The following is a 23,502-nucleotide window of genomic DNA, read 5'->3' on the forward strand; positions in this document are numbered from 1 at the left end:
AGCGAATGCTGGTATCGCAAACTAGGTAGTTGTTGGTAGTCGTAGTAGTTGGTAGTTGGATTGGAAAAAGACTAGAGCAAAGCCTATATAATATGTAGGGCTTTGGACTAGAGGACTAACTGACGTCAATTTGCTTTAGCATCATTAGGGCCATAAAACTGTAATCATTATAGTTCCGCCCCCCTCGCAGCCCCGAAGGCTAGTTTTTCGGGCAAGGCATTAAAAAATTTTTTTTTTCAGATCGGCCCGATTTTATTTTATTTTTTGTGGAATTTAAAAATGAAATCATATCTTTGCCCGAATATCCTATACTATAACTATATTTTTTTTAAATTGATAGCCCGATTGTATTCTCCTATAATAATATTTCATAATTCATATTATTTAAGGATCGAAATCACTACCCGAATGTCATTCGTATGATTATATTTTACATATTTCAAAAATTGAAATCGCAGCCCGAAAGTAGAGTTTAGAACTTTTTTTTACACAACCAAAAAAAGGCAATTCGGGCACAGATTTCATTAAGTTAGAAATTCGTGCAACCTCAGATATCTCGCCCCCCTGGGACGTAAACCTGGCTCCGCCACTGGTTAAAAAAACGTAGGTCTATCATAAGCCGCGTTTACTTTGCCATAAAAATTGGCACGCTTGAAATGAACCGTACTCGGTCCAGATTGCCGGTGCAGTTACACTGACCTTAACACTGAACACTGTAGGCCTACTGTTTTCACTGGACCAGAATGGTAAGTCATCAAGTATACACCTGCTATCCATTCAGTGGAGGCGAAAAGAGCCGCGAACATTCAAAATGTCGCCAACCACAAACAAGACGATGATTTTGAAGTCGTGTTTAATTTTGTCACGATCACAGCGCAAACGATTCTTTAAAATCTCTAATTCAAATAAAAAGGGTTTCGCATGCCTATTTTTGACTAATTAATTGTCTAGATTTGGAATTTGATGTCTTAAATTGCATTTTCTTTCGGATTTTGTGAGATAATAGATTTTCATGCGGAAGGATAATTTCAAAAATAGTCGTTTTGTGTGCATTGACGGTCATGCAAGCTGATGTTGATGAAATGGAGTGGTCTATTTTCAGTTCAAGATTTTCATGGTCATGATATATTGCATTTTTGTCCAGAAACTAAGCATTGGCCAGGATTTCATGTGACACATTGGAAAGTTTTCAACGAGATTTCTGGAAAAAGTTATAAAAGGTTGAATTTCGTGATTTAACATGGAAACAGATGACAAATGAATTCGCGGATTGTGTCCTGTCCATAGAGTTATATAACAAGACGAATTCTACATGAGACAGGAACGGACAGGGGCAGAGCGTAGGCCTAAACAGACGACGTTCGAAGCGCGTTTTTTGTTTTGTTGCATAAAACCTATTTTAATTCGATGAGGTAGGTTTATGTCTATTTATGACCGATTAACTCTTCTAAACGGTGACCTATACTTTTCTGGTTGGCTAAAACCAAACACCATTATTTTAAGGCAAGTTTGTCAATAACGTCCTTTTGACCTCATATAAAATGGCCACCGTCCTCCAGTATCGGCACAACGTCACGTGACAAGTGTGGACTGTAGTTCTATTTATAACTCTATGGTCCTGTCTAGTTCGTCAAATGTTAGTTATCTCCCTTGAAGACACTATCCATAGAGGTAATAATAAAGACGGGTTTTATGTAGGCCCCAGGGCAATAGTAGGATACACGCAGCGGTACACGCAGAGACCCGCTAATTTTAGTGTGCATTCTTGCGATTTGTTCGCAATTTGCCGTGGAGTGCTAAAGCAGGGAGTCGCAAGTAAACGATCTTCCGCCGACCAAACTTATCCAGATCGACAACGGCGAACACAGGTCGTCAGTTTTTGATCGGCTAGTGTTTTTGAATACGTTTTGAAACAGTAGATTTTTTCGGGACCCGACCCTCGAAGGACTGAGGCGATCTCAACAGATCTTCTCTGAAGATATACTAGGACTGTCTCTCCTCAAGTGGCGAGCTTCCGGGTCATTACATTGAAGAAATTGTAATAGGAATCCTAATTGTAATAAATTGATGTATGCAGATTCCTATTACAACCTGCCTGTTCAATGTAATGACCCAGAATAAAATATGAAATAAAATATCTTCTGAAAAGATCTGTTGCGGTCCTTCGAGAGTCGGGTCCCGAAAAAGTCTCCGACTTCGATACATTTTCAGTATGTCAAGGGCGGTCACCTATCTGTGTCAAATCATACCAAAAATCTAATTTGTGCAAGATATTGTCGATTTAAACAGACACATTATTTCATAAAATTCTGACATAAACTATCACCTCTATCGCCAACAGATTTTGATGCGTTTTTACTAAGTCAAGGGGAATAACTCAAATTCCGATGATCGAAAAATTGTCAAATTCAATCTTGAGGAAAGTGGGCGTATCTTGCTAAGCAACCACTTGTTTCATACATCAAGAGCAATAACTCAAAAACGACAGTCGAAAGATCGTCAAATTCGAACTTTGTCTAAGATCTCTTCATTATAATTGATCACACCAAATTTCATTTAAATCTGATGAAAATTGTGTTCTCTATTGTGTTTACAAACCAATTTTGAGGCGTTGGGCAATAAATCCCGCTCATAGAAAGATAGCCAAATTCAAACTTATCCAAATAGTTGGAAGAACAGCAACGATTACCGGTATGAAATATTCAGCCTTCAGTCTTACAATGCTTTTGAACTTTTTGGGACAATACTGTATAATATTGCAAATTTTTGTAAAAATCTGTCAAGAATTAGGCCTTCAAGAGTGAATACAGGCTAAAACATGTACTTGTTTTTAAGAACAAGAGCAATAACTCAAACTAAATATTTTTCGATTCTTCTGATTTTCATAGGATTCATCCTTAGTGGTTAACAAAAAACACCAAAGTTTCGTCAAAATCCATCAAGAATTTTGCCTTCTGGAGTGTTTCGAGCTAAAAATTTAACGTGTTTTCAAGAGCAAGGACATTAACTCAAAAACCGTTCATCGAAAAATCGTCAAATTAAAACTTCATTGCCATCTTATCAATCCCAGTGCTCACACCAAGTTTGATCAATATCCATCGAAAATTGTAGCGTCTATTGTGCGCACAACAAATTTTTGACGCGATCAAGGGCAATGTGTCAAAAACATTCATCGAAAAATCATCAAATTCGAACTAATTTTGACAATGAAGCGGGTTTGAACGCAGTCAAAAAATGTTTTGATAGAATACCTGATCCTAAACGACCTGATTCTGAAATTCTTCAATTACTCGTAATTTAACGGAATGATTTTTCTATTAACGGTAACATAGACTATTTTGATAATGCGTGTCAATAAGTTTTTAAGAAATTGTGAGAGCGGGGATCTCCGCAGCATTTAAAGCTTTTTCAGAAATTGAGATTTGGAATACAAACCTCGTTCTGATAAACTCTAATCAATCTTTCGGATCACAGCCGTGCAGATCTACAAGATGTAGGATCTGCGGCCATATTTTAACAACTAATTACTTTTCTAATAAACATAATTGTAAATAATTCACTATCAACGGCCAACTTGTGCCAGTATACGAATATTATTTATCAAATTTCATGCGACAAATGCACTTTTCAATACGTAGGCGAAATTAAAGGTTGCACCATTTGAAAGAGTCGTTTCTGAAGAAGACATAAACCCTAAGAGTTCCAGACTGTACAGAGAGAGCTTTAGGATGAACCAACTACAAACTATTTCACTTCTGGACTAAACATTTAGTATATGACTCTAAAATTATCCCATTTGTTGCTCCATTTAATAGTATTTCTTGCCAAGCATCCCGAAAATATAATCCCCACTATTTTTTATAACAAATTAGTTAGAGCTTATTCCAAAAACAAAAATCTACATGATATTCTTTTCCGTGGCCAACTTGATCCCATCGATGATGACGAAATTCCACATAATTAATTGAATGTTCTTATTTTGATATCTGTCTATATTTTGCTGGTATTCCTTTAATATTTCAGAATTTGTTTTGGTTCATTGTGATTATGATTTAGTTTATCCACAGCGAGCTCCTTTCAAGATTTTGTAAAAAGAAAGCTATATCCTGTTTTATTATCATCATTATAGTGTCAAATAGTAAATGCATTATCCATTTAAGTCCATGTATAATCATACATGACAACCATATATGATTTTAATACATTTTATAATAACATGAAAACACATTTTTTTTTAACCCCTGCCAGTCAATAGTAGGTAACTGGTTTCATTATATGTTTGCTAACATCCCTTGAAATGTGAAATTTGTTCAATAATATATCATTTTGACATATTTCCATCTGTCGAGGGATCTTTAACGTGCACAGCCTGTAGCACACGGGGCCTCCGAACGACTAGACTAGACTAGAAGGTATTATCTCGACTTATGCCGGAATTGAACCCTGGACCTTCAGGTTAGCGTGGAAGCGCCTAACCCACTGAGCCACCGCGGCTCCCTGGTGGATTTTGACAAAACTTGGTTTGAATGTTTGTATTCACCCAAGGATGAACCCTATTTACAAAGATGTAAAAATCTTTAGTGTGAGTTATTGCCTTTGTTCTTAAAATTGCGTTTAATTTTTAGTTTGTAAACACTCTAGAAGGTACAATTCTCGTCAGATTTTTAAATAAACTTGGTGGAATGGTTTATTATCATCCAATAAAGATGAACCCTATTTAAAGGCAGAAAAGAAAGATAGATAAAGGCTGTGAATAAAGCAGTTACAATTGTAGTAAGAAAATGTTACCCTTGAAATGATCTATATGATAGCTCATGCCAACATCCAGACTTGGCTGTCATAACAATTGTGGGCGTATTACGGTCTTTTATTTTGGGAAACAGGTCTCATCCGTACTTACAAATCGGACCCAAAAATCAGCAGGATCTTCTTCAAAATGACATAAATAGTAACGGGAAGTCAGAAATCTGACACGTTTCAGATCAACTGGACTGTTAAAGAGGTTTGACACCCACCTTGCAGAAACTTTTGTTATTCCCAAATCGTCGGTGATAATGTGAGCAACCTTCTCATGAGAGATGTCCGCCACATATGGCAATATGTCGAGTGGTAAATTAACGATCAGCCATCATCATGCAATGCACCCGGTCAGAATGATTGCAGTTGAACACCTTCCTAGACGCAGGTCATCGTCAAGGCTCTCTTTGCCATGCATGAATTTCATAGCTCACTTCTTAACAGTGGAGACCATGTTAGTATGTATCTGTATTGTTTTGATTTACTCCATATAGTAACATGTCCTGTAGACTTAGCCAGTTTTGTCCATAAATAGACAATAATTACACTTTTCTATTAGTTAAATTACGCCATTACTCGGAACTTCAGAACAAATTTCCCCATGTAAACACAAAACGTTTGGTTGTAGCTTGCAAAAGAAATCGAAATCTTAGCTATTTTCTCTTTCACGGTAGGCTTGAACCATTAAACAATGCCCATTCTCAATAGTTCAAGGGAGGGAACTGATCACAAAACGTTGTATTATGATAGGAAAAAAAACCTTGCATCCGCATCCATGAGGATATTTAATACAGTATATTTTGATATCTAATAAATCTTTTATGATTTGGTGCTTTAATGGTATTCAATCTTTACTGTCAACTCTTTAACGACGTTATGTCTACGTTATAATGACAAATGTGCTACCCATACGTAATTAATTGTAGGATGAATTCGTCACACTTCTCCATTATGCTACTTCATACTTGGAAAGAATCACACAATACGTTAGTAGTTGATTCTTTTTAGGGTTGATGTATATGTTGCACCGGTCTCCGTTCAGATGGAATCAGGACCGGTCGGACCGTTACCGTTTCGGCCCACTCATTACACTACCAACTCGGATCGTTACTGTGTCGGACCTATACCGATTCGGCCCACTATTTTTTATTTTAATCGGACCAAGTCTTAATTAACAATACTCAACCAATTATTAGGTATTAATTATCACTTTGATGTGAATTGTTCAATGAGATTAGTTAAGGGATTAGACGATTTGTATTCAACAGTTCAAAGTTAAGTATAAAGGGATTTAAAATTAATCAGAAAAGTGTTTGCCTTGCCCTTCCTCCCCGCCGATCAGATTTTAGACGCATTTAATAAACTGCGAGACAGAGCTTCCACAGACCAACTTAAAGAAATTATGGACTATGTAGACGACACCTGGATTACCAGTACTGTGTGGACCATACCATCCTGGTGCTTATTTAAGAAGACGATCCGCACCAACAATGATGTGGAGGGGTGGCATAACGCTGTCAACCAAAAGGCGAAGAAAGGAAATCTACCATTTTACCTTCTTAAAACATTGTTGTTCGGGGAAGCCAAGAAGATTCCGATACAGATGAAAATGGTTTCGGAGGGGAAATTGAAACGATATCAAAGCAAGCAGACCTGCACCACCCAAGGAAAACTTTTTAAAATATGGTCTACGTACAGTGAAGGTGAAATGGGTACCAGCCAACTATTAAAGAAGTGTGGTGCCATCTTCGCCCCAAATAATTAAACGGCCCTTTTCAGGGACATCTAAACGGCCCTTTTCAGGGCCACCAAACTCTCTCAAAAGAGTGAATGAGTCTAATATATTTTTTTGAAAATAAAGTTTAATATATATAAAACACGGTCATTATAATGGCTGCCATATGCATTGTCTTTTAACACTGTTCTGAGTCCTAGTGAGAGTTGTCCTTACCATTTTACTTTCAATTTGTTTACAAAAGTGGTCTGAGTCGGTAAGGTATTGGTCCAAATTTATAAAAAATGTGATCCGAGTCTGTCGTAAAAATTACAATCTGACAATCTCAGCTACAGTCTCCTTCTACATGGTCATTAAATTCGTGTTTGTAAACTTTTATCTTTTAATATAAACCACAAACGCGTTTCCAAATACCACAGTATAAAACAAAACGTATGTGGAACACCAGTTTATGTAAAAGGGGAGGAAGCAGCAAATAATGTTGTCCCACAAGAAATAAAGGGTGATATGAGACAGCAAACTATTGTCATGCTAACACAGACATAGAGAAAATAATCTTTTTCGATCTCCAACTGTCGAGGGATCTTTAACGTGCATAGCCTGTAGCACACGGGGCATCGCTTTATTGTCCCATCCGAACGACTAGACGCTTTTTCCATGTCAGCCCCTCTTACCTGCATCACTGCCAGGGGGAAACCGGGGTGAAAAATCCAAAGGTATTATCTCGACCTATGGGATTGAACCCTGGACCTTCAGGTTAGCGAGCAAGCACATTTGATTTTCAACTTTCTACACGAATGACCAAAATCTTACATAAATTTACCCGCACACGGAAAGGTGTATGAATGAATTCTGCCTGAGCTGATGGCTGATATGCGCCGGACTTAACGTCAAGATCGTTAGCTTATTCTACCGACGCGACGGTGAAATCTGGATATCCGTCCGCAATTGTTTAGACGGGAGTCATTATGTCGACGAGGCGGTTCAGAGTTGTGTTGTTTTTTGATGCTTTAACCATAATCGAAAAGGCATCTAGATTAATTTTTTCAAGTAAGTCAGTGGGGAGTATTTATTTTGTAAAATAACATTTCAGATGGTAAATTGTGAGATTTAATTTGAGTTTTTACAGGAAGCGAGCTTTTATCCGTCTTGTCATTTGCTAGTTCTCACTACCCGTGGCCCTACTGAACAAGCCAGATCTATCACTATTTCTTTTACTAATCTCTTGACCTTGTTATGCTAATTATATTTTTTATATTTTGGTGTATTTGATAATTTTTGTACGTGTAGTTTAGGAGGACACGTACCAGCCGAAATGAGTTAAAAGATATTACAAGACAAAGCGAAAAGGTTACAGTGTGCAGTGAGCAAACCAATGAAATAAAATTACTCTTCAAACAGCCGGGTGTCGATAAATCCGGACCCGCTCAAAACTTATGTACCAGTACCAAAATATGCAATAAATTTGTAAATAGTGTATATAATAAGCGTACAATATTATGATTTTTTATTAAAATGTAAATTCTAAAAGTAAAATTGAACCTGATGAAGTTTAGTTCTAAAAAATGTTTCTAGGCCTGAGGAGTGTAGGACTGGGGTGTCTAAAGTTACAAATAGACTTGATGCGGCTAGGCCTTTAGTGAAAGTATAGAATTCCGTATATATCATCATTAGGAAGTTTATGATTAGAATTCAGATTTAAAAAATACGCAAAAAAAAAAGAATCTTTCTTTTGTTTTGTATAACTATTATTATCGTTAATGGTTCAAAATGCCAACGCCTGGAATTATTTCGGTTTTGATGTAAATTTATTTCATTTATTGTGTTATGATAAAATATTTTGCAAATCTCCCCTCAGCGGCCATATTGGATTCCCCCTGCCATTTCAATGTTTGTGACGTCGTATGCGTAAAGTGTGCGCTCCAGTTATTCTATTCTATGTTAAATACGCAGGCCCTAACGTCAAATTAGAACTGTCCATGGTTGCAGCCATGTTTGTTGTCGTCCGCCTAAGGCTTTCTTGTTGACATTTGTTAAAAAAGGGGGATTATTGTTTATTTAGAATTGATATATTTTATTGTTATAATTAGTAATAATAATAATAATAATAATAATAATAAGTTATTTATTTAAGTGTCACCGTCCATTAGTAAAGTTCCTCCACATGGTAGGCCCCGCATAGATAATATTTAAGTCTCACGTAAAGTTGCTTCTTTGTAACAAGAATGTGCACTATGTTTTGTACGTGTAAGGTTTCGCACACTCTAGTTTTACGCTGACCTAGAAGTAACATCTAAGCCTAAATCACTTAATTAATTATTAATTACTTCTGTACTTTTATAATAGGTAATTATCATAAAAAGAACCATTTACAAGTACATCTGAAAAGTTTTAGCAAATCCCAAATAACATAATTCAATTTTTTTTCATTGTAATTGTAACTTTAAGTTTTCCATGTCAGGAAAATTCCGCTTGTCAGGCAAAGATAGTACTTGTCAGGATGCAGGATTCTGGCTAATCAGCTCCTCTCAATGTTATAAATGGCTTAAAGCGTTTACGCTCAGCCGATAGCTCTTAACAGGCAACTGAGTAAGACCTTACTCTGAACTATTTCCCGACACGGAATAATCTGGAATGTGTCAAGATTTGATCCAAATTTCCTTTCTATGCAAAAAATAAAACAAATAATTCCTGACAACCTGAACCATGTCACATGTTGACAGCCTAGCACCAAATTCCGACAAGTTAAATCATGACAAACTATTTCCTGACAATTTTTTTCCTAACAATATTAACCTGACAAACCGAATCCTATCAAATGAGCTTGATCAAATGACTATGACTAAGTAAATTCCTCACAAACTATGTCCTGACAATTATAGTCTTTGTAGTTTCTAATTAATCCGGACTAACTGACGCCTGGCAAATAAACAAGACTAATTCCTGTAAACTTAATAATGTAACTGACCAAAGACTATCGACAACCGTTCACCAAATAATATCTGTATATAGTTTGTCCGTGGGGGAACAACGTTACCTTGTTTGACTGTTTGTTATCAAAATACTGCCGTTTCAGGTACCTCCTGATGAAAAAACAAACAAACAAACAAACACAACACATGCGGACCATCTGAAATCAAAGCTAGAAAGTAAAACACATAAAGTTTTTTGCCTTACCCACTGCTGATGTATCTTATTTTTTTTTCATACAAGAAAGCTAAATGTATATCACTTGACCGCTCTCAGTTCAGCAGATAGAACGAGTATGGCACGAGGAGCAACATTGGTCGACCAGACAACGACATTGCTAGTTGAGTCACGAGAGTGCTTTATACTATTGTTTCGAAACATTCTCATAATCACTCTTTGGAGTGACAGTGATATAACACACGTTAGAAATGTGGACGTATATTGCTGTCGCCCCTGTCTAAACGTCCACCCGTTCTCATTTCTTGCAGGCACATTAGAGGCTATAGTTCAAGTTCAAATTTGGTAACGAATGGTTTCGGAGTTATTGCCACTGACTTTTCCAATTTGGCTTGTAGACACAATAAAGGTTTATCTGATCTTGATGAAACTTGGTATGCATATATAGACTGATGAGATCTCGGTCAAATTTGGTTTATAGGCATGATAGAAGCGCTACAGTTTTTATCCGATATTGATGAAACTTGGTATACAATTATGCATGTATATATTAATGATCTGTCAAGTTTGAATTTAATAACAATCGGAGGAATGATTTTTGAAAAGATAGCTGGCCATGCAAGGTAACATACGCCCACTGGCAGATTTGATTTTAAACATAAATATTTAGCAGTACAGTAACAATCACCAGTATGAAATATTCAACCTTCAGTCATACACTCTTTAGCACAACACTGAATAATATTGAGTATTATTTATTGCCCTAGTTCTGGAAAACGTGTTCAATCTTTAGCTCGTGAAAACTCTAGAAGGCAAATATTCAATCTTCAGAACTGAACAATAAAACCAAGTTTTGTCAAAATCCAGAAAAAATCATGCCTTTTAGTGTTTAAGAGCTAAATTTGAAAGAGGTTTCAAGAACAAGGGCAATAATTATACTAAATATTTTTCAATTCTTCTGATTTTCAATAGGGTTCATCCTTGGGTGATTACGAACATTCACACCAAGTTTCATCAAAGTGATTACGTGCTAAAAATTGAACGCGTTTTCAATAGCAAGGGCAATAACTCATACTAAATATTTTTCGATTTTTCTGATTTTCAATAGGGTTTATCCTTTGGTGAAAACAAACACGTCAAAATCCGTCAAGAATTGTCCCTTCTAGAGTGTTTACAATCTAAAATTTTAACGCGTTTTCAAGAACAAGGACAATAACTCATACTAAATATTTTTCAATTTTTCAATACGGTTTATCCATGGGTGACAACCAACACTCATGCCAAGTTTCGTCAAAATCCGTCAAGAATTGTGCCCTGTCGAGTGTTTACGAACTAAAAATTGAACGCGTTTTCAAGAACAAGGGCAATAACTAATACTAAATATTTTTCAATTTTTCTGATTTTCGATAGGGTTTATCCTTGGGTGATTACAAACACTCACACCAAGTTTCGTCAAAATCCATCAAGAATTATGCCTTCTAGAGTGTTTACAAGCTAAAATTGAACGCGTTTTCAAGAACAAGGGCAATAACTCATACTAAATATTTTTCAATTTTTCTGATTTTCGATAGGGTTTATCCTTGGTCGATAACGAACACTCATACCAAGTTTCGTCAAAATCCGCCATGAATTGCACCTTCTAGAGTGTTTACGAGCATTTCAAGAACAAGGGCAATAACTTATAGTAAATATTTTTCGATTCGTCTGATTTTCTATAGGGTTCATCCTTGAGTGATTACAAACAACCATACCAAGTTTCGTCGAAATCAGTCAAGAATTGTTAAGGAGCCGACGGAATGAGGTGACGGCAATATACTCCCCCATTTCATGTGGGCGTATAAAAATGACTTAATAAAAACACAAGAGCAGAAAGCAGATTTGTATATCTAAATCCAGAGAGAGGTCTATTGAAATTCAGAGTTTTCGAGTTATTGCCCTTGCTGCTTCTTGGCGGCATTCGTATTAGCATAAAATGAATTACAGAAGTCGGTCTACTTGTCGATACAATTTTTGTTACTTTGAAAGTTATTGCCCTTTTAAAATCTTGTGGACACTGAACAAAACCAACTTCTTAATGGATTCGAATAAATCGAGTTTATCAAAAATAAAATGTGAATAAAGCTCCATAACTATGAAAATGCTATTGACGATTGTCAACTGCCTTTACATTTATAGGTGTATTACGATGACCATCGCTATCTTTGAGCATTTAGAGGGCTTAATTTTCAATTCAAAATAATTTAAAAAATTACAAAGGACTATTTGATCCATACCCATTTCTTTTTTTAAATTTTAGAGATTGTCACACTACAAACTTGTACAATAGAAGTATAGTCTGTGATCACTACATTTGGAGGATTAATCAAAGTTGCAGTTGAGATTAATATCCCTGTTGATAAAGAGATGAAAAACTTGATATCGTAGGGCAAAGGTAATTTTTTATGTATTTCAGTGCACTTAGGTACGTTCTCCAGTGATTCTGGTGACTAGTCGGGTAAAACATATAATTATGCAATAATCCTTTAGCGATATTTAGGGTGAAGACAATTTTATTTTTAGTTTTTTTTGCACACAGTGTTTCATATATACCTTCTTGTACTATATATGCTTCCTCATTTCATCTGATGATGACAATGCAGATTGTTGAAACGTTGTGTGCAATAAAACTATAAGGAGTATTAAACCACAAAATTGTGTTCTGTCATTTAATTATGCAATAGTTTTTTTTTAAGTTGGGGTATGTTGTAAGTCCTGTGGTAACTAACAAGGCTACGATCATCAACTGGTTTGCCTTGCAACCTTTATTTAATTCAACATTAACCGCTTGCTTGTCATTTGAAAGAAACTTTTCTAAGAGAGCACAAGCCACTTCAGTCATTCAGTATTTGCTTGACTCACAGTATGATGAACTGATAAGCCCCTAATGGTATCCATACATATTAGTGGACACTAAAGGTTTATTTGTGAATGGATTCACAATAATTCTCATTTTAGCCTTGGATACTGGTTAGTATGTGAAGTTTTGCTGCACTCAGATTAAAATCTGAATTCAATGTACATCGCATGGTCTAAAATGGCCTCTGCAATGGTTTCAGCATCCAAATTGTCCATGGGGATTAATTAAAAGAAACATTCCTGTACATCCTCCTTAAAAATATTATCACAACATTTAAGTTTTCAATTTTACTTGTGTACTTTGATTCATCTGCTTGAAGAGAAAAGAAACCACTTGACTAAACATTGTCTATTATTTCTAAAACACTGTGGTCAGTTACTTTCTTGATCGGTGCCAATGGTCGATCGTGTTTAGCTGTTAATCTCAGAAACTTCTGAACGTTACCAGGATTCATCACATCACCCCCTTCACGACATTTGCTTTAAGCATGGTTCTGAGTATTTTTTCTTGTATTTCTCATCAAGAATTTGAGTAAAAAAAATTACACTAAATTTGAAAGTCTCTCCAAGCTACCATGATGGTTTATGGCTTTGACTTCATACTTGTCTTTATTGTGAACTTTTTTCATCGACAAAAACTAGTTTTAGTGTAGATCTCCTTGATATAGACCGAAAATCTGTCTCTATTCCAGTCTCTGATAGATATTTGGACAGATGTCAGCTAGTGTAGAGAAAGAAAAACTAGACCATGTAAAATGGGATCTTTCCGCATCACTGCATCCTATCTAGATACTTCGGCGAATATTAAGACGAATATTTTTGTAATTCAGCCATAGTCATGTTCTCTGTACAACATTTCACGTCTCGGCCATTTAAAACTGCGTGTGCAGCAAAAAGTTTAAATGTCACAGATTCATGTGATACTAACATAAGAAAGGTTACAACACTAATTTACAGTCATCGTGAAGGTAATTTAATATTTAAAAAGCAATTTCGGAGGTGTGATTAATCACCATTTAACAGAGTATATTTATACTGTCTCTTCTCGGGCCGACAACTGTCAAAATATCCATTAGAGGCAGATGTTTCGGACTATCCTTGGTAGTAATCATAATCTCATAATCTACAATGACATTAAAATAGGACATCCTTTTCCAACCAATATTCAATCTAGTCACATTTATCATGCTACAAGGCTTTAAATAGAACGTTCGTAATCTAGACTTGGACAATGTGGGTTACAGGTAATTCTTTCATACTGGTCGGAACACTTTGTTGTCAGAAGATCGCGATAAATCTGATGGTTCAGTGACACTATAGTTATATCAGAAACTCTCTGACTTTCTGTCCGACAATCATTTAATAATGAATCATGTGCCTAAAGTGGATATATTCATTTCGTTGATAAACAAATCGAAATTTCATTTAGTATAATATGATAGATAGATAATAGTACATGATGAGTTTAACATTACAAATAACAGTTTATTGGCTACACGGAGCAACCTTGACAAATGATATACAACTTTTGGAAGAACAATAAGAACTATTATAAAACAGCGTTATATTAGCAACAACAATGGAAAGTCTTACATCTATAATGATAGCAAGCTGATTTGAAAACGAAATATCAGGTGTCTAGAAGAGTAAGCATGCCCTGCATGGCTGCTCAACATGCACAGAAAACTACAAATAGGAACGCGCCAGCAAAAGAAACGGCGACTTAACGACGCATTGACGATGTTCAAGGGACGTAACTGAGAAGATGCATATCTCTCGGATGATAAGAAAATATGTTGCAAACACCTGAATTCATGAGGAAGCATTTATTGACGGTAGGTGGCCTCAAGTGATCAGATCAACTAGTGTTATGTAACATTATAGAATCATATGGTGGCAACTCGACATAACCTATTATTGTGATGACAATTTAAACTGAAACAAAAATATCTGCGATGATAGTAGAAATAGGTATTTTATATTTTTCAATTAGTTCATGATGGCGGCCGTAAGGGAAGGTTTGAGTCGACTTGGTGAATACCCTTGTTGTAGCTTAGATGTTAAATGCCTCGATCTAGCTAAGAAATCAGCGTAGAAAGAACATGCTCTTGAGTATCGAACCAATTGAGACACATTTACGCCATCTGGCGAATGCGGATTTTTGCTGCACATAAAATGAAAATTGACGATTGGAAAATCAAAATCATCATGCACATCATATAATACACAAAGTCTCTGTATACGCAGATCCGTATAGGATGCGCATTGTTCATCATCGTTTGTGTTTTTAATTTCTTATAAGCTTAATGAAGCAAAATGATCGTCGGTGCAAATGAATAAAAAAAATATTATGTAGGCTACCGTAAGCATTTAATATACTTAGTATCGTTTTGGCATATCTCGGAATCTTTCAGTTTTAGATGCCGGTCCCTCATTTCGTTATCAGAATATTGCGATTACATTCAATAACGTTCTGTAGGATTATGTTTAATTTCTCCCTGTCCTTCAACCACACACATAACAAATTTACTCCTCACTACAAAACCAGCGGTCTATTAATTTTGTTTGAATCAAGAGACCTATGTGCATGTTGGCTCGATGCACTCGAAGTAGGTTAGTCGATATTTTTAACACAAGCAATTCTTCTTGGTTTCTGTTTCGTTGAATTTTCAGAAAATGTTACCTAAACTAAACTAACAAATATACATGTAATACCTATTATAAAAGATATAAAAATAATGTGTATAGAGGAAGCAGCTTTGTTGGAGGCGTTACAATTATCTGTAAAACATACTTCTGAGCATGCTTTGTGACCAGTTTCAGGCACATCATGGCATTTATTTGCTTTAGTTGTAGAACAGTCTCTTCTAAATACTACTAATTTACCTGAAATTAGAAAAAAGTCAAACACAAATAATGTGGTAATTTTCTTCTTTCATGAAAGGATTCTTGAAATATTTGACCAAGGATAATTAGGATTCTTACGAAAGTAATATGATTTCTCAGAGGAGATCAATTTCAATCTTAAGTAGTAGAGTTAATGGAATATGATCGTTCTCATCCTCCTATATAGCAAGCTACCCGTTGTCCACTTGTTCGTTTGCATAAATAAACAAAGGACGATAGTTTAAGAGATGACTTCATAATATCGACGGGGAATGGGTATTAAAGATGGGTTTCCTTATTTTTTAGTATCAAATTAGGCTGAGTTTTTGATTAATTGGTGTTTCTAATGAATTATAATGTATTCTTAATCATATCATTATGTTCTTATTGCATATAATTCAGAGTTTTAACCAATCATAAAATGTCCATGTATGTACATAGTCTGGATAAACAAAAAAAAAGAAGACTTTTTGACCTTTCATGATTGGTAATTCATTTGAATTCTGCTGGTAAATCTCCTCTAATATACCTAATTATGAATTCATTATGGACATGTGAGACCAACTGGTATTTTCCAAGTCATTAGAACACCTCTACTTTCTATTCATATAAGTATTAGTAATTTCATTTTCATAAATGAAAATAAGGGAACCCATCTTTAACGGCCTAAAAATTGATCCGTCACTTCAGCTGGAGTTGGGCGATATGACAATATTATCGAAAAAACCGGTATGAGAAAAAACAGACGATACGATATAGCATTTTTCCTATACCGGTATATATCGTTGTGATATTATTGTGACGATATTTTAGCGATATCAGACGTAAAAAGACGCTATTATGAGATTTTAGCACTGAGCTCAAATAAACGTTTACCAACCTCATCAATATATTTTAAAATTCAATCGATAATTTGATGCTGATCAGTTTAGGGATTATATTTAATAAAATCGACCAAAATGACTGTTTAGAAACCGTTTATAAAATATAACATGGCTCCTTTAATGCTCGCCATTACTACTTTCTATGACACTGGACTATATGTAAACCTTATTACATTTGGATCGCTTGTTCAAGGAAGCCTATAGCGATTTGGTGAATCTCACTACGGTTGGTTGGCCAGAAATCCGACCTCTTTCAGCCCACGAATCTGCTTCCTACAAACTATTGGTCCATTGGAGGCTTTTTATGATATGTTCTTTACATGTTACATTCGGCAGTTTTCAAATACTTTTAAGCAGAAACAATAGACGAGATACTTTATAACGTTATAAAGAGTTTATTTCCTGAAAATTTCTATGACACGATATTTGAACCTATCGTGATAAGAAATTATTGTCTATAACGCGATACACAAAAAAATCCCATATCGCCCGACTCTAACTTTAGCCAATTATAAAGGCATTGTTAATTATACACGAAAGAACAATGTCTCTTTAAACCAATATATCAACAGATGGAAACTCCAAACTCGGCAAAACAACGATCACATCTGATACATTTTGAGCACGGGTAATAAACAATTAATATGACCTTGACTTGGTGTTTGGAAGCTACAGATTGACTACGTGAAGCCATAATGCTGATGAGTATTGATTAAAGTCATTCACTTCGTCGGTATATAGGGTTAATTTGGTCTCGACATGTAGCATTCTAAAGTTTAGACACCAAATCTGACTAACAGTTTTATCGGCCTTTTTTCACTTATTATTGACTTAACAAAATCTTCCAACAGATACCGGTCGGGTCGGATAACGCTGAAAGGAATGTAGGATATTTATTTTCTATCGGCGAAAACCATTTCAGAAATAATTCCGCTTAATTTAAAGTCAACGAACGTGTTGACTAGAAATAGGTTCATTAAATGTAGCCTATGGTGTATATAAACAAATGTAAAATATATTGTGTTTTATTAATTTTTATTTTTTAACTACGAATTTAAGAAACCGATTTTTAATGACAAGTTTTTGAGATTACACTTCATGTAGCTGCATGGGGTCAAATTCTTTATTTTGTAGAAATTGGCGGCCATTGACTGTAAGATGTTAGACTATACAGTATAATTCCGGATATCGTTATTTGGATTTTTCCAAGAGCTCGCTAAAAACACAAACCAATTCGTATAACCAATCTCCTAATAATATGTATTTCGTCAAGACAACGTAGCATACCCGCAATATAGCTATGATTACAATGCTTTATCAATATCAATAAAATAATATACACTGCAAGCCGATATGATTATTTGTAGTCTTATAAACATTTGTTAAAGATAAACAGAGGATAAAGAAATATGTTGTGCCTACGGCAGAATAATATTATTCTGAACAAAATTAACTTTACTTTCTGCCCTCCAGATATAATAATTGACATTAAACACATTGTACAGAACGTACTTTGATTAAACCCAATTAAAATTTAAATATGACCTCCTGTATACAAAATCCTTTAGGGTCTTCTTCGGATAACAATGGACATATATGTTCCTCTATGATCTTCTGGAACATTTTGAAGACGAAGAAAATCGAGATTTCTTTGAATGGAAACATCTTCCAATATTTAAAGCCTCATTAGAAGTGACGTTTGAAAAGGATGGAAATTCGAGTACCAATACACTTGAAGCTTCAAGGAGAATAAGAGGCGAATGAATTGGAATAGAAATGTCACCCCTCAGAATTCATTTATTGCTTTCTAGATTAGATTGCAATGTTTCTCCAGGACAATTTGTATAAAATCTTGGCTTTCTATTTAAATTACAGAAATAGTTACATTACAATAATATTTATTGCATTTGGTTATTGCCAATCTATGAATAATATTATTGATTTTATTTTTCTTTAATGTTGGTAGTTGATATTAAAAACTGGAGATGAGCATTAAAGATAGTTAAATAATATACACCAACATACCAGCTCTATTTAAAGGAGACACAATTAACACAGATCATTACTATATGAATCAAGTAGTTTTGTATAATAATTTCACAACAAAAGATTCTTTTTATTGCTTGATTTATCGTTTCCACTGTTTCAGTCAACTAAGTCAAGTTAAGCGAAAATAATGCCTCAAATCCTTAATCTCAACTTAATCCCAAGTATTAACTGTCTTTACGAGACGCAGTTCTCAAGACATAGATCATTACTTCCGGTGTTCGATTTATTACCCTAGTATCTCTTTATTTATATTGGGAGTACTTATCATGGCACTTGTTTCCTTACACATTATCCAGTCAGTACTATTGATTAGCTCGTTGCCTCGTCTGTATGATATTTATCTCAACCCTCTCTTATATTTACTATATTTTTTTCTTTACACTTTTCTTGATTATAGGCTGTACTGGGGTTAGTTTATTGGTTGTAAGTGGTAAACAAGTTTCTGTTCAACACAAGGGACCGACAAAGGGTAAGCGTAGGTTATATTGGTCTTGGATGCTAGTGTTGTATCAATAAGTGTCCAGTGACTTAATATTTGTTTCTTCAGAGGGATCTACGTGGTCACAGTATCTTTGTATGTAGACAACATAATACCTATACATTGGTATGCGATATAGATTTTGTCAGTCAGGCAGGAAGAACTTATCATCTGCAATAATTATGAAAATGACAAATGACATGAAATCCTTATATGTCCAAATCACTCCATTGGGCTACATATTTAGGCACGAAAATAACAGTTTTGAACCAAAACACGAAAATAACAGTTTTGAACCAAAACACGAAAATAACAGTTTTGAACCAAAACTTCTAAATGAAACTATGAAAAGGAATAGACTAAAATGATTTAGAGATTTTGATAAAATTGGTTGAAAAGTGAAGCTTTTAATTTTCGAAAGATTTTGATGTATGATCTATTGTTTGTCAAAGTTTGGATTGTATTGATTAGACATAAAAGTCTACTTTGTGTCTTTCAAACAACGTAGAACATCTGGATTTCCTCATTTTCCATAAAATAACATAACTTTGATAATATTATAAATGAACAATAATTCTTATAGCTGTCGACCTTATATTCCATAAGGAATATACGGCTTAATTGATATATTTTATATATCTTGATCGTAATGATATGAAATTCAGAGAACCGATAAACATTACAGCTTTGAATATGAGTCTAATGTGATAATTTTAAACGAATTATAGCTACGGTGTATATTTAACGCAGAAAGTCAAGGGAATTTTAAAACTACATTTTATTAGATGTATGTCGTAATAAAATTAGGGAAGTTTTGGTAGACAGAAGATATGATTTATCTCTTGTTCAAACCCAGAGATGTATACCAAACAATGATTAAGGTGCCATGGGATATATCTTTCACTATTATATTACAGTAGTGTTTCATTTAATTTCATTTTATTTTATTTTTATTGTTCGTGGACTTTCTAGAACAAAGCTATGTTCACAACTTATATTATATTAAACTACATGTATACGCAGACTGATTGAATTCTTGAAACAGTAGAATTTAGGAGCAAATCGTGTCCTAAAACATGCATTGTGTGTTCTCTCTCGTAATATTGTCCAGATTTTACTTTCAGATTATCTATCAGATAAGGTTACTTTAAGTAAATTTGAGGACCATTTCTATATTAGATTAGTATTGGCTGTATAAAATCTATTATTTTATTAAATAGAATTAACGCTTTCCTTTTCCTATCGATAATTCGATATAAAATCTAACGTGATGTGAATGCTCTACAGAAATTAAGTTGTTTGACTCAATAAAGTTTAAAAATTGTTCTTATTTCAGTGAATCAATTGACTTAGTACACATTCATTTTATTTTGGTCGTTAATGTCGTTATTCTAACAAATTATATTAATATACGAGTAAAATATTTTGATTTATAAGTTCAATGCGGTCAAATTTAGATTGGCATAACCTTTTTATACATTGAATAGAGTTAAGTAGTCTTAATTAACCTAATATGAAATCGTTATTATTAACAGGGTGCTTGTTATGATTTTCCGGAAAAGTTTTGTTTTAAAAGAGTTGATTAAAAACGGAGAGTGCTAATAGTTAATTAATGGTTGGGCGGCTTAGGTGATCAATGGTTAGACAGATACAATAAAATCTCATGGAGCCATGAGAAATAGCAGCCGATATGGTAGCCATCTTGAATTTCAAAATGGCCGCCAATGTGGACAAAGTTTGTTAAATATCTTCTTACCTATTACAGATATCAAGACAGTTCAATCGCCTATACCTACATTTTACGACTCTTTGGATCCATTGGCGTCAGAAACTATATGTTGCATTTGGCTTCCATCTTGAAATCCAATATTTCTGCCCTTTAAAGCTAGTTTACTCAATATCTCATTAAGTAGTAAATATATCAGTACAATACCAACATATATATACCATGTTTTAGAGCTCTTTGGATCCAATGGTGTCAAAAACTATAGGTCACATATAGCTACGATCTTAAAATTCAATATGGTCACCATTTAAAGGTATTTTAAGCAATATGTGAAGGATTGAAGTTAATAAACCATCTAGAAAACACTGTTGGTAAAATGGATGCGCTGATCGCTGCAGGTGTAAGAAGTCTGCATTTCACTTTGTTCTTTTGATTGGGATTGTAACAGATACAAAAATTCCACTGACAGCAACTGTGGCCTTTTACCAACTGCCCAGTGTTTTCTAGATGGTTTATTAACTTCAATCCTTCACATATTGTGCTAATTGATGATAGCTCATATTAGCCTGTCTATTGAGGATATCTAGGATCTCTATCTTTCCCAAATATTCAATGGAGTCATGTGACTTTTAGACCCCTATAACATGGTATATATTGATATCTTTATTACTTACTAAGATATGGAGTAAAATAGCTTTAAATGGTAGCCATATTGGATTTCAAGATGGCAGGTATATGTGACAAAATTTCTGACACCATTGGATCCCAAAAGCCTAAAACATGGTATAGACGATTGAACTGTCTTGATATCTGTATCAGTTACGACGATATTTAACAAAACTTGTCCAAATTAGCGACCATTTTGAAAGTAAAGTCTAAAAAGTTTGACCTAGATTTGGCTTTAAAAAAGCTTCAAAAAAGCATAACGAGAATGGTTCTGGTTTTAAAAAATGAATGGGTGGAGTTTTTTAGTTAAAACTTTCAGATACGTAAAGGCCGACATTTCTCTAGATTTTGGTGTATAGTTCTCACAAAAAAGAAATTCGACCTACAAACACAGAATACCCGTTAAATTACAAACCAATATTACTCTATGGTGGATATCATTTTATACATGGAAACGGCTGCACTACATACCATTCTGGTCCAGTTCTCTAATAATAATACATGTTTTAGGTACACCACTACCAGGATCCCAGCATTCTTTACCATCAGGTGGAGCAGTTTCACATTCAGCAAATGTCACACTATCACAAACAGAACATCTTAAACCTGTAACAGAGCAATACAAGTTTGTTAACACATAAATTGTCATGTAATACCAAATTAAATAGTTATACAGCTGCCATGGATATGAAAATATTAGCAAAAAATATCACAAACAGCGTTAGTGGTGAGCTATTACCAACCATATATCGCCTTTTATAACTAATTTTCTTTTTTTAAAACCATTATATAATAACTGAATGCGGAAGTTATTTCGCCACATCAAATATTGAAAAGTCACACGGTTGGTTGAAAAATAAAACTACTCCGTTTTTTTTCAGTATTAATGGACGATGATTTCGATTTAAAATTGAGATGTAAAGAGACAGGCGGAAATAATGAAGGTAGCAAATTGCTCCAAATACATGATTATCACGCAACTTTAAGGATACATATAGTACGAAACTTATCTGACCTGGAATAATTTTTGATAGAGATTTACTAGGGTCATTAAACTAAAATCTTTACTGTATAAATCATATAAAAACTTTTACACTTTTGCACTTTATCAAGATAGGTAAAAGAGTAAGTTTTATTAACTTGGATTTGATGAATAAACCATAGTAGTCTTTTGCCGTATTTTCTTATTTCACATAGAACTTTTAATACAAAATTCATATACATCAGTTACAACAAAGACAGATTCTACGAATCAGCACGAATTTACCAAAACTGGCCAAAACAGCGGTATTTATCAGTTGTTACTATGACAGAATCTTTTGAGGCTGACTTACAGGAAGTCTGAATCTGTTGCTACCTGGCCAAATCCTACAATGACAGCAGTCGATTCCAATTCCATATGAGACACATTGTACAATATTCTGGGGCAGTTGATATCAGTTTACTATAAATGAGTCATGGGATGGTCTTGGTCAGTTGTAGGTTGTTACCACGACATCACGCAATAAATGGTTATTAGTATCAGACCGATTTTCAAGATAAATGAACTGAGACTATTGGTTATCAAGAATCAAGGGGTCAACAGGATTCGCCAATTTCTTTAATAAGAATTAATCCTACCACGCCAAATCACAAGAACAAGTCAACAAATGCTGCTACTAGGTATACATAGCAAGAACGTGCGCTGAGGGTCAAAAATATTGGCCTAAGCTGTCGGCCTATTTCAATCTCCAAATGATCATGGTCGAACATCGGATGTGCTGGAAACTCATGAAACAGATATTGACATGTTACTGGTAAAAGGTTATTACTAACCAAAATCTTCCATAAACATTATTCAGTAGACAATATTAGAATAAAACACGAACACTACCAATTAAAACCAGTAAAAGCTGATACTGATGAGATCACGTGTTATAATTACACCATTGAGACTAAGATATTAACCGATTTCCTCTTATTTTCCATGTAAACTTTTCTTTTATATAATTACCATACCATCAACCCGAGACAAACTTAAATGATTTAAAAATCCATTTAAAATAAACAGTGTCAAGGTAAGTGACATTTAACTTTTCCGCTTAAATACAACATAACAACGGAAAAAGCCGTTACTAGAACAAACCCAGGTGTTCAAATCAAGAAGATTCATTAACCACCAAAACGCTCTCTCTGGATCATTGGTTAGTTTCTTTGCAGGTTTTCATCATTCGTTTCATTTCGTTTCTTTCTCCTAGAT

The 23,502-nt window shown here is 34.6% G+C and overlaps 1 protein-coding gene across 1 annotated transcript in view; it reads right to left on the bottom strand.

Annotated features, from left to right (window-relative positions):
* Positions 1-15,257: 15,257 nt before the first annotated feature.
* The window catches only part of LOTGIDRAFT_161855 (hypothetical protein), a gene marked incomplete at both ends in the record, with an annotated part of 10,531 nt that continues 2,286 nt past the window's right edge, over positions 15,258-23,502 (bottom strand). Inside the window, 2 exons of the mRNA XM_009057740.1 lie at positions 15,258-15,460; positions 21,735-21,869. Coding sequence (XP_009055988.1) covers positions 15,258-15,460; positions 21,735-21,869 — 338 coding nt within the window. The remainder of the gene's footprint in view (positions 15,461-21,734; positions 21,870-23,502) is intronic.

Source organism: Lottia gigantea (genome assembly GCF_000327385.1).
Source record: "Lottia gigantea unplaced genomic scaffold LOTGIsca_31, whole genome shotgun sequence".
Taxonomy (NCBI): Eukaryota; Metazoa; Mollusca; class Gastropoda; family Lottiidae; genus Lottia; species Lottia gigantea.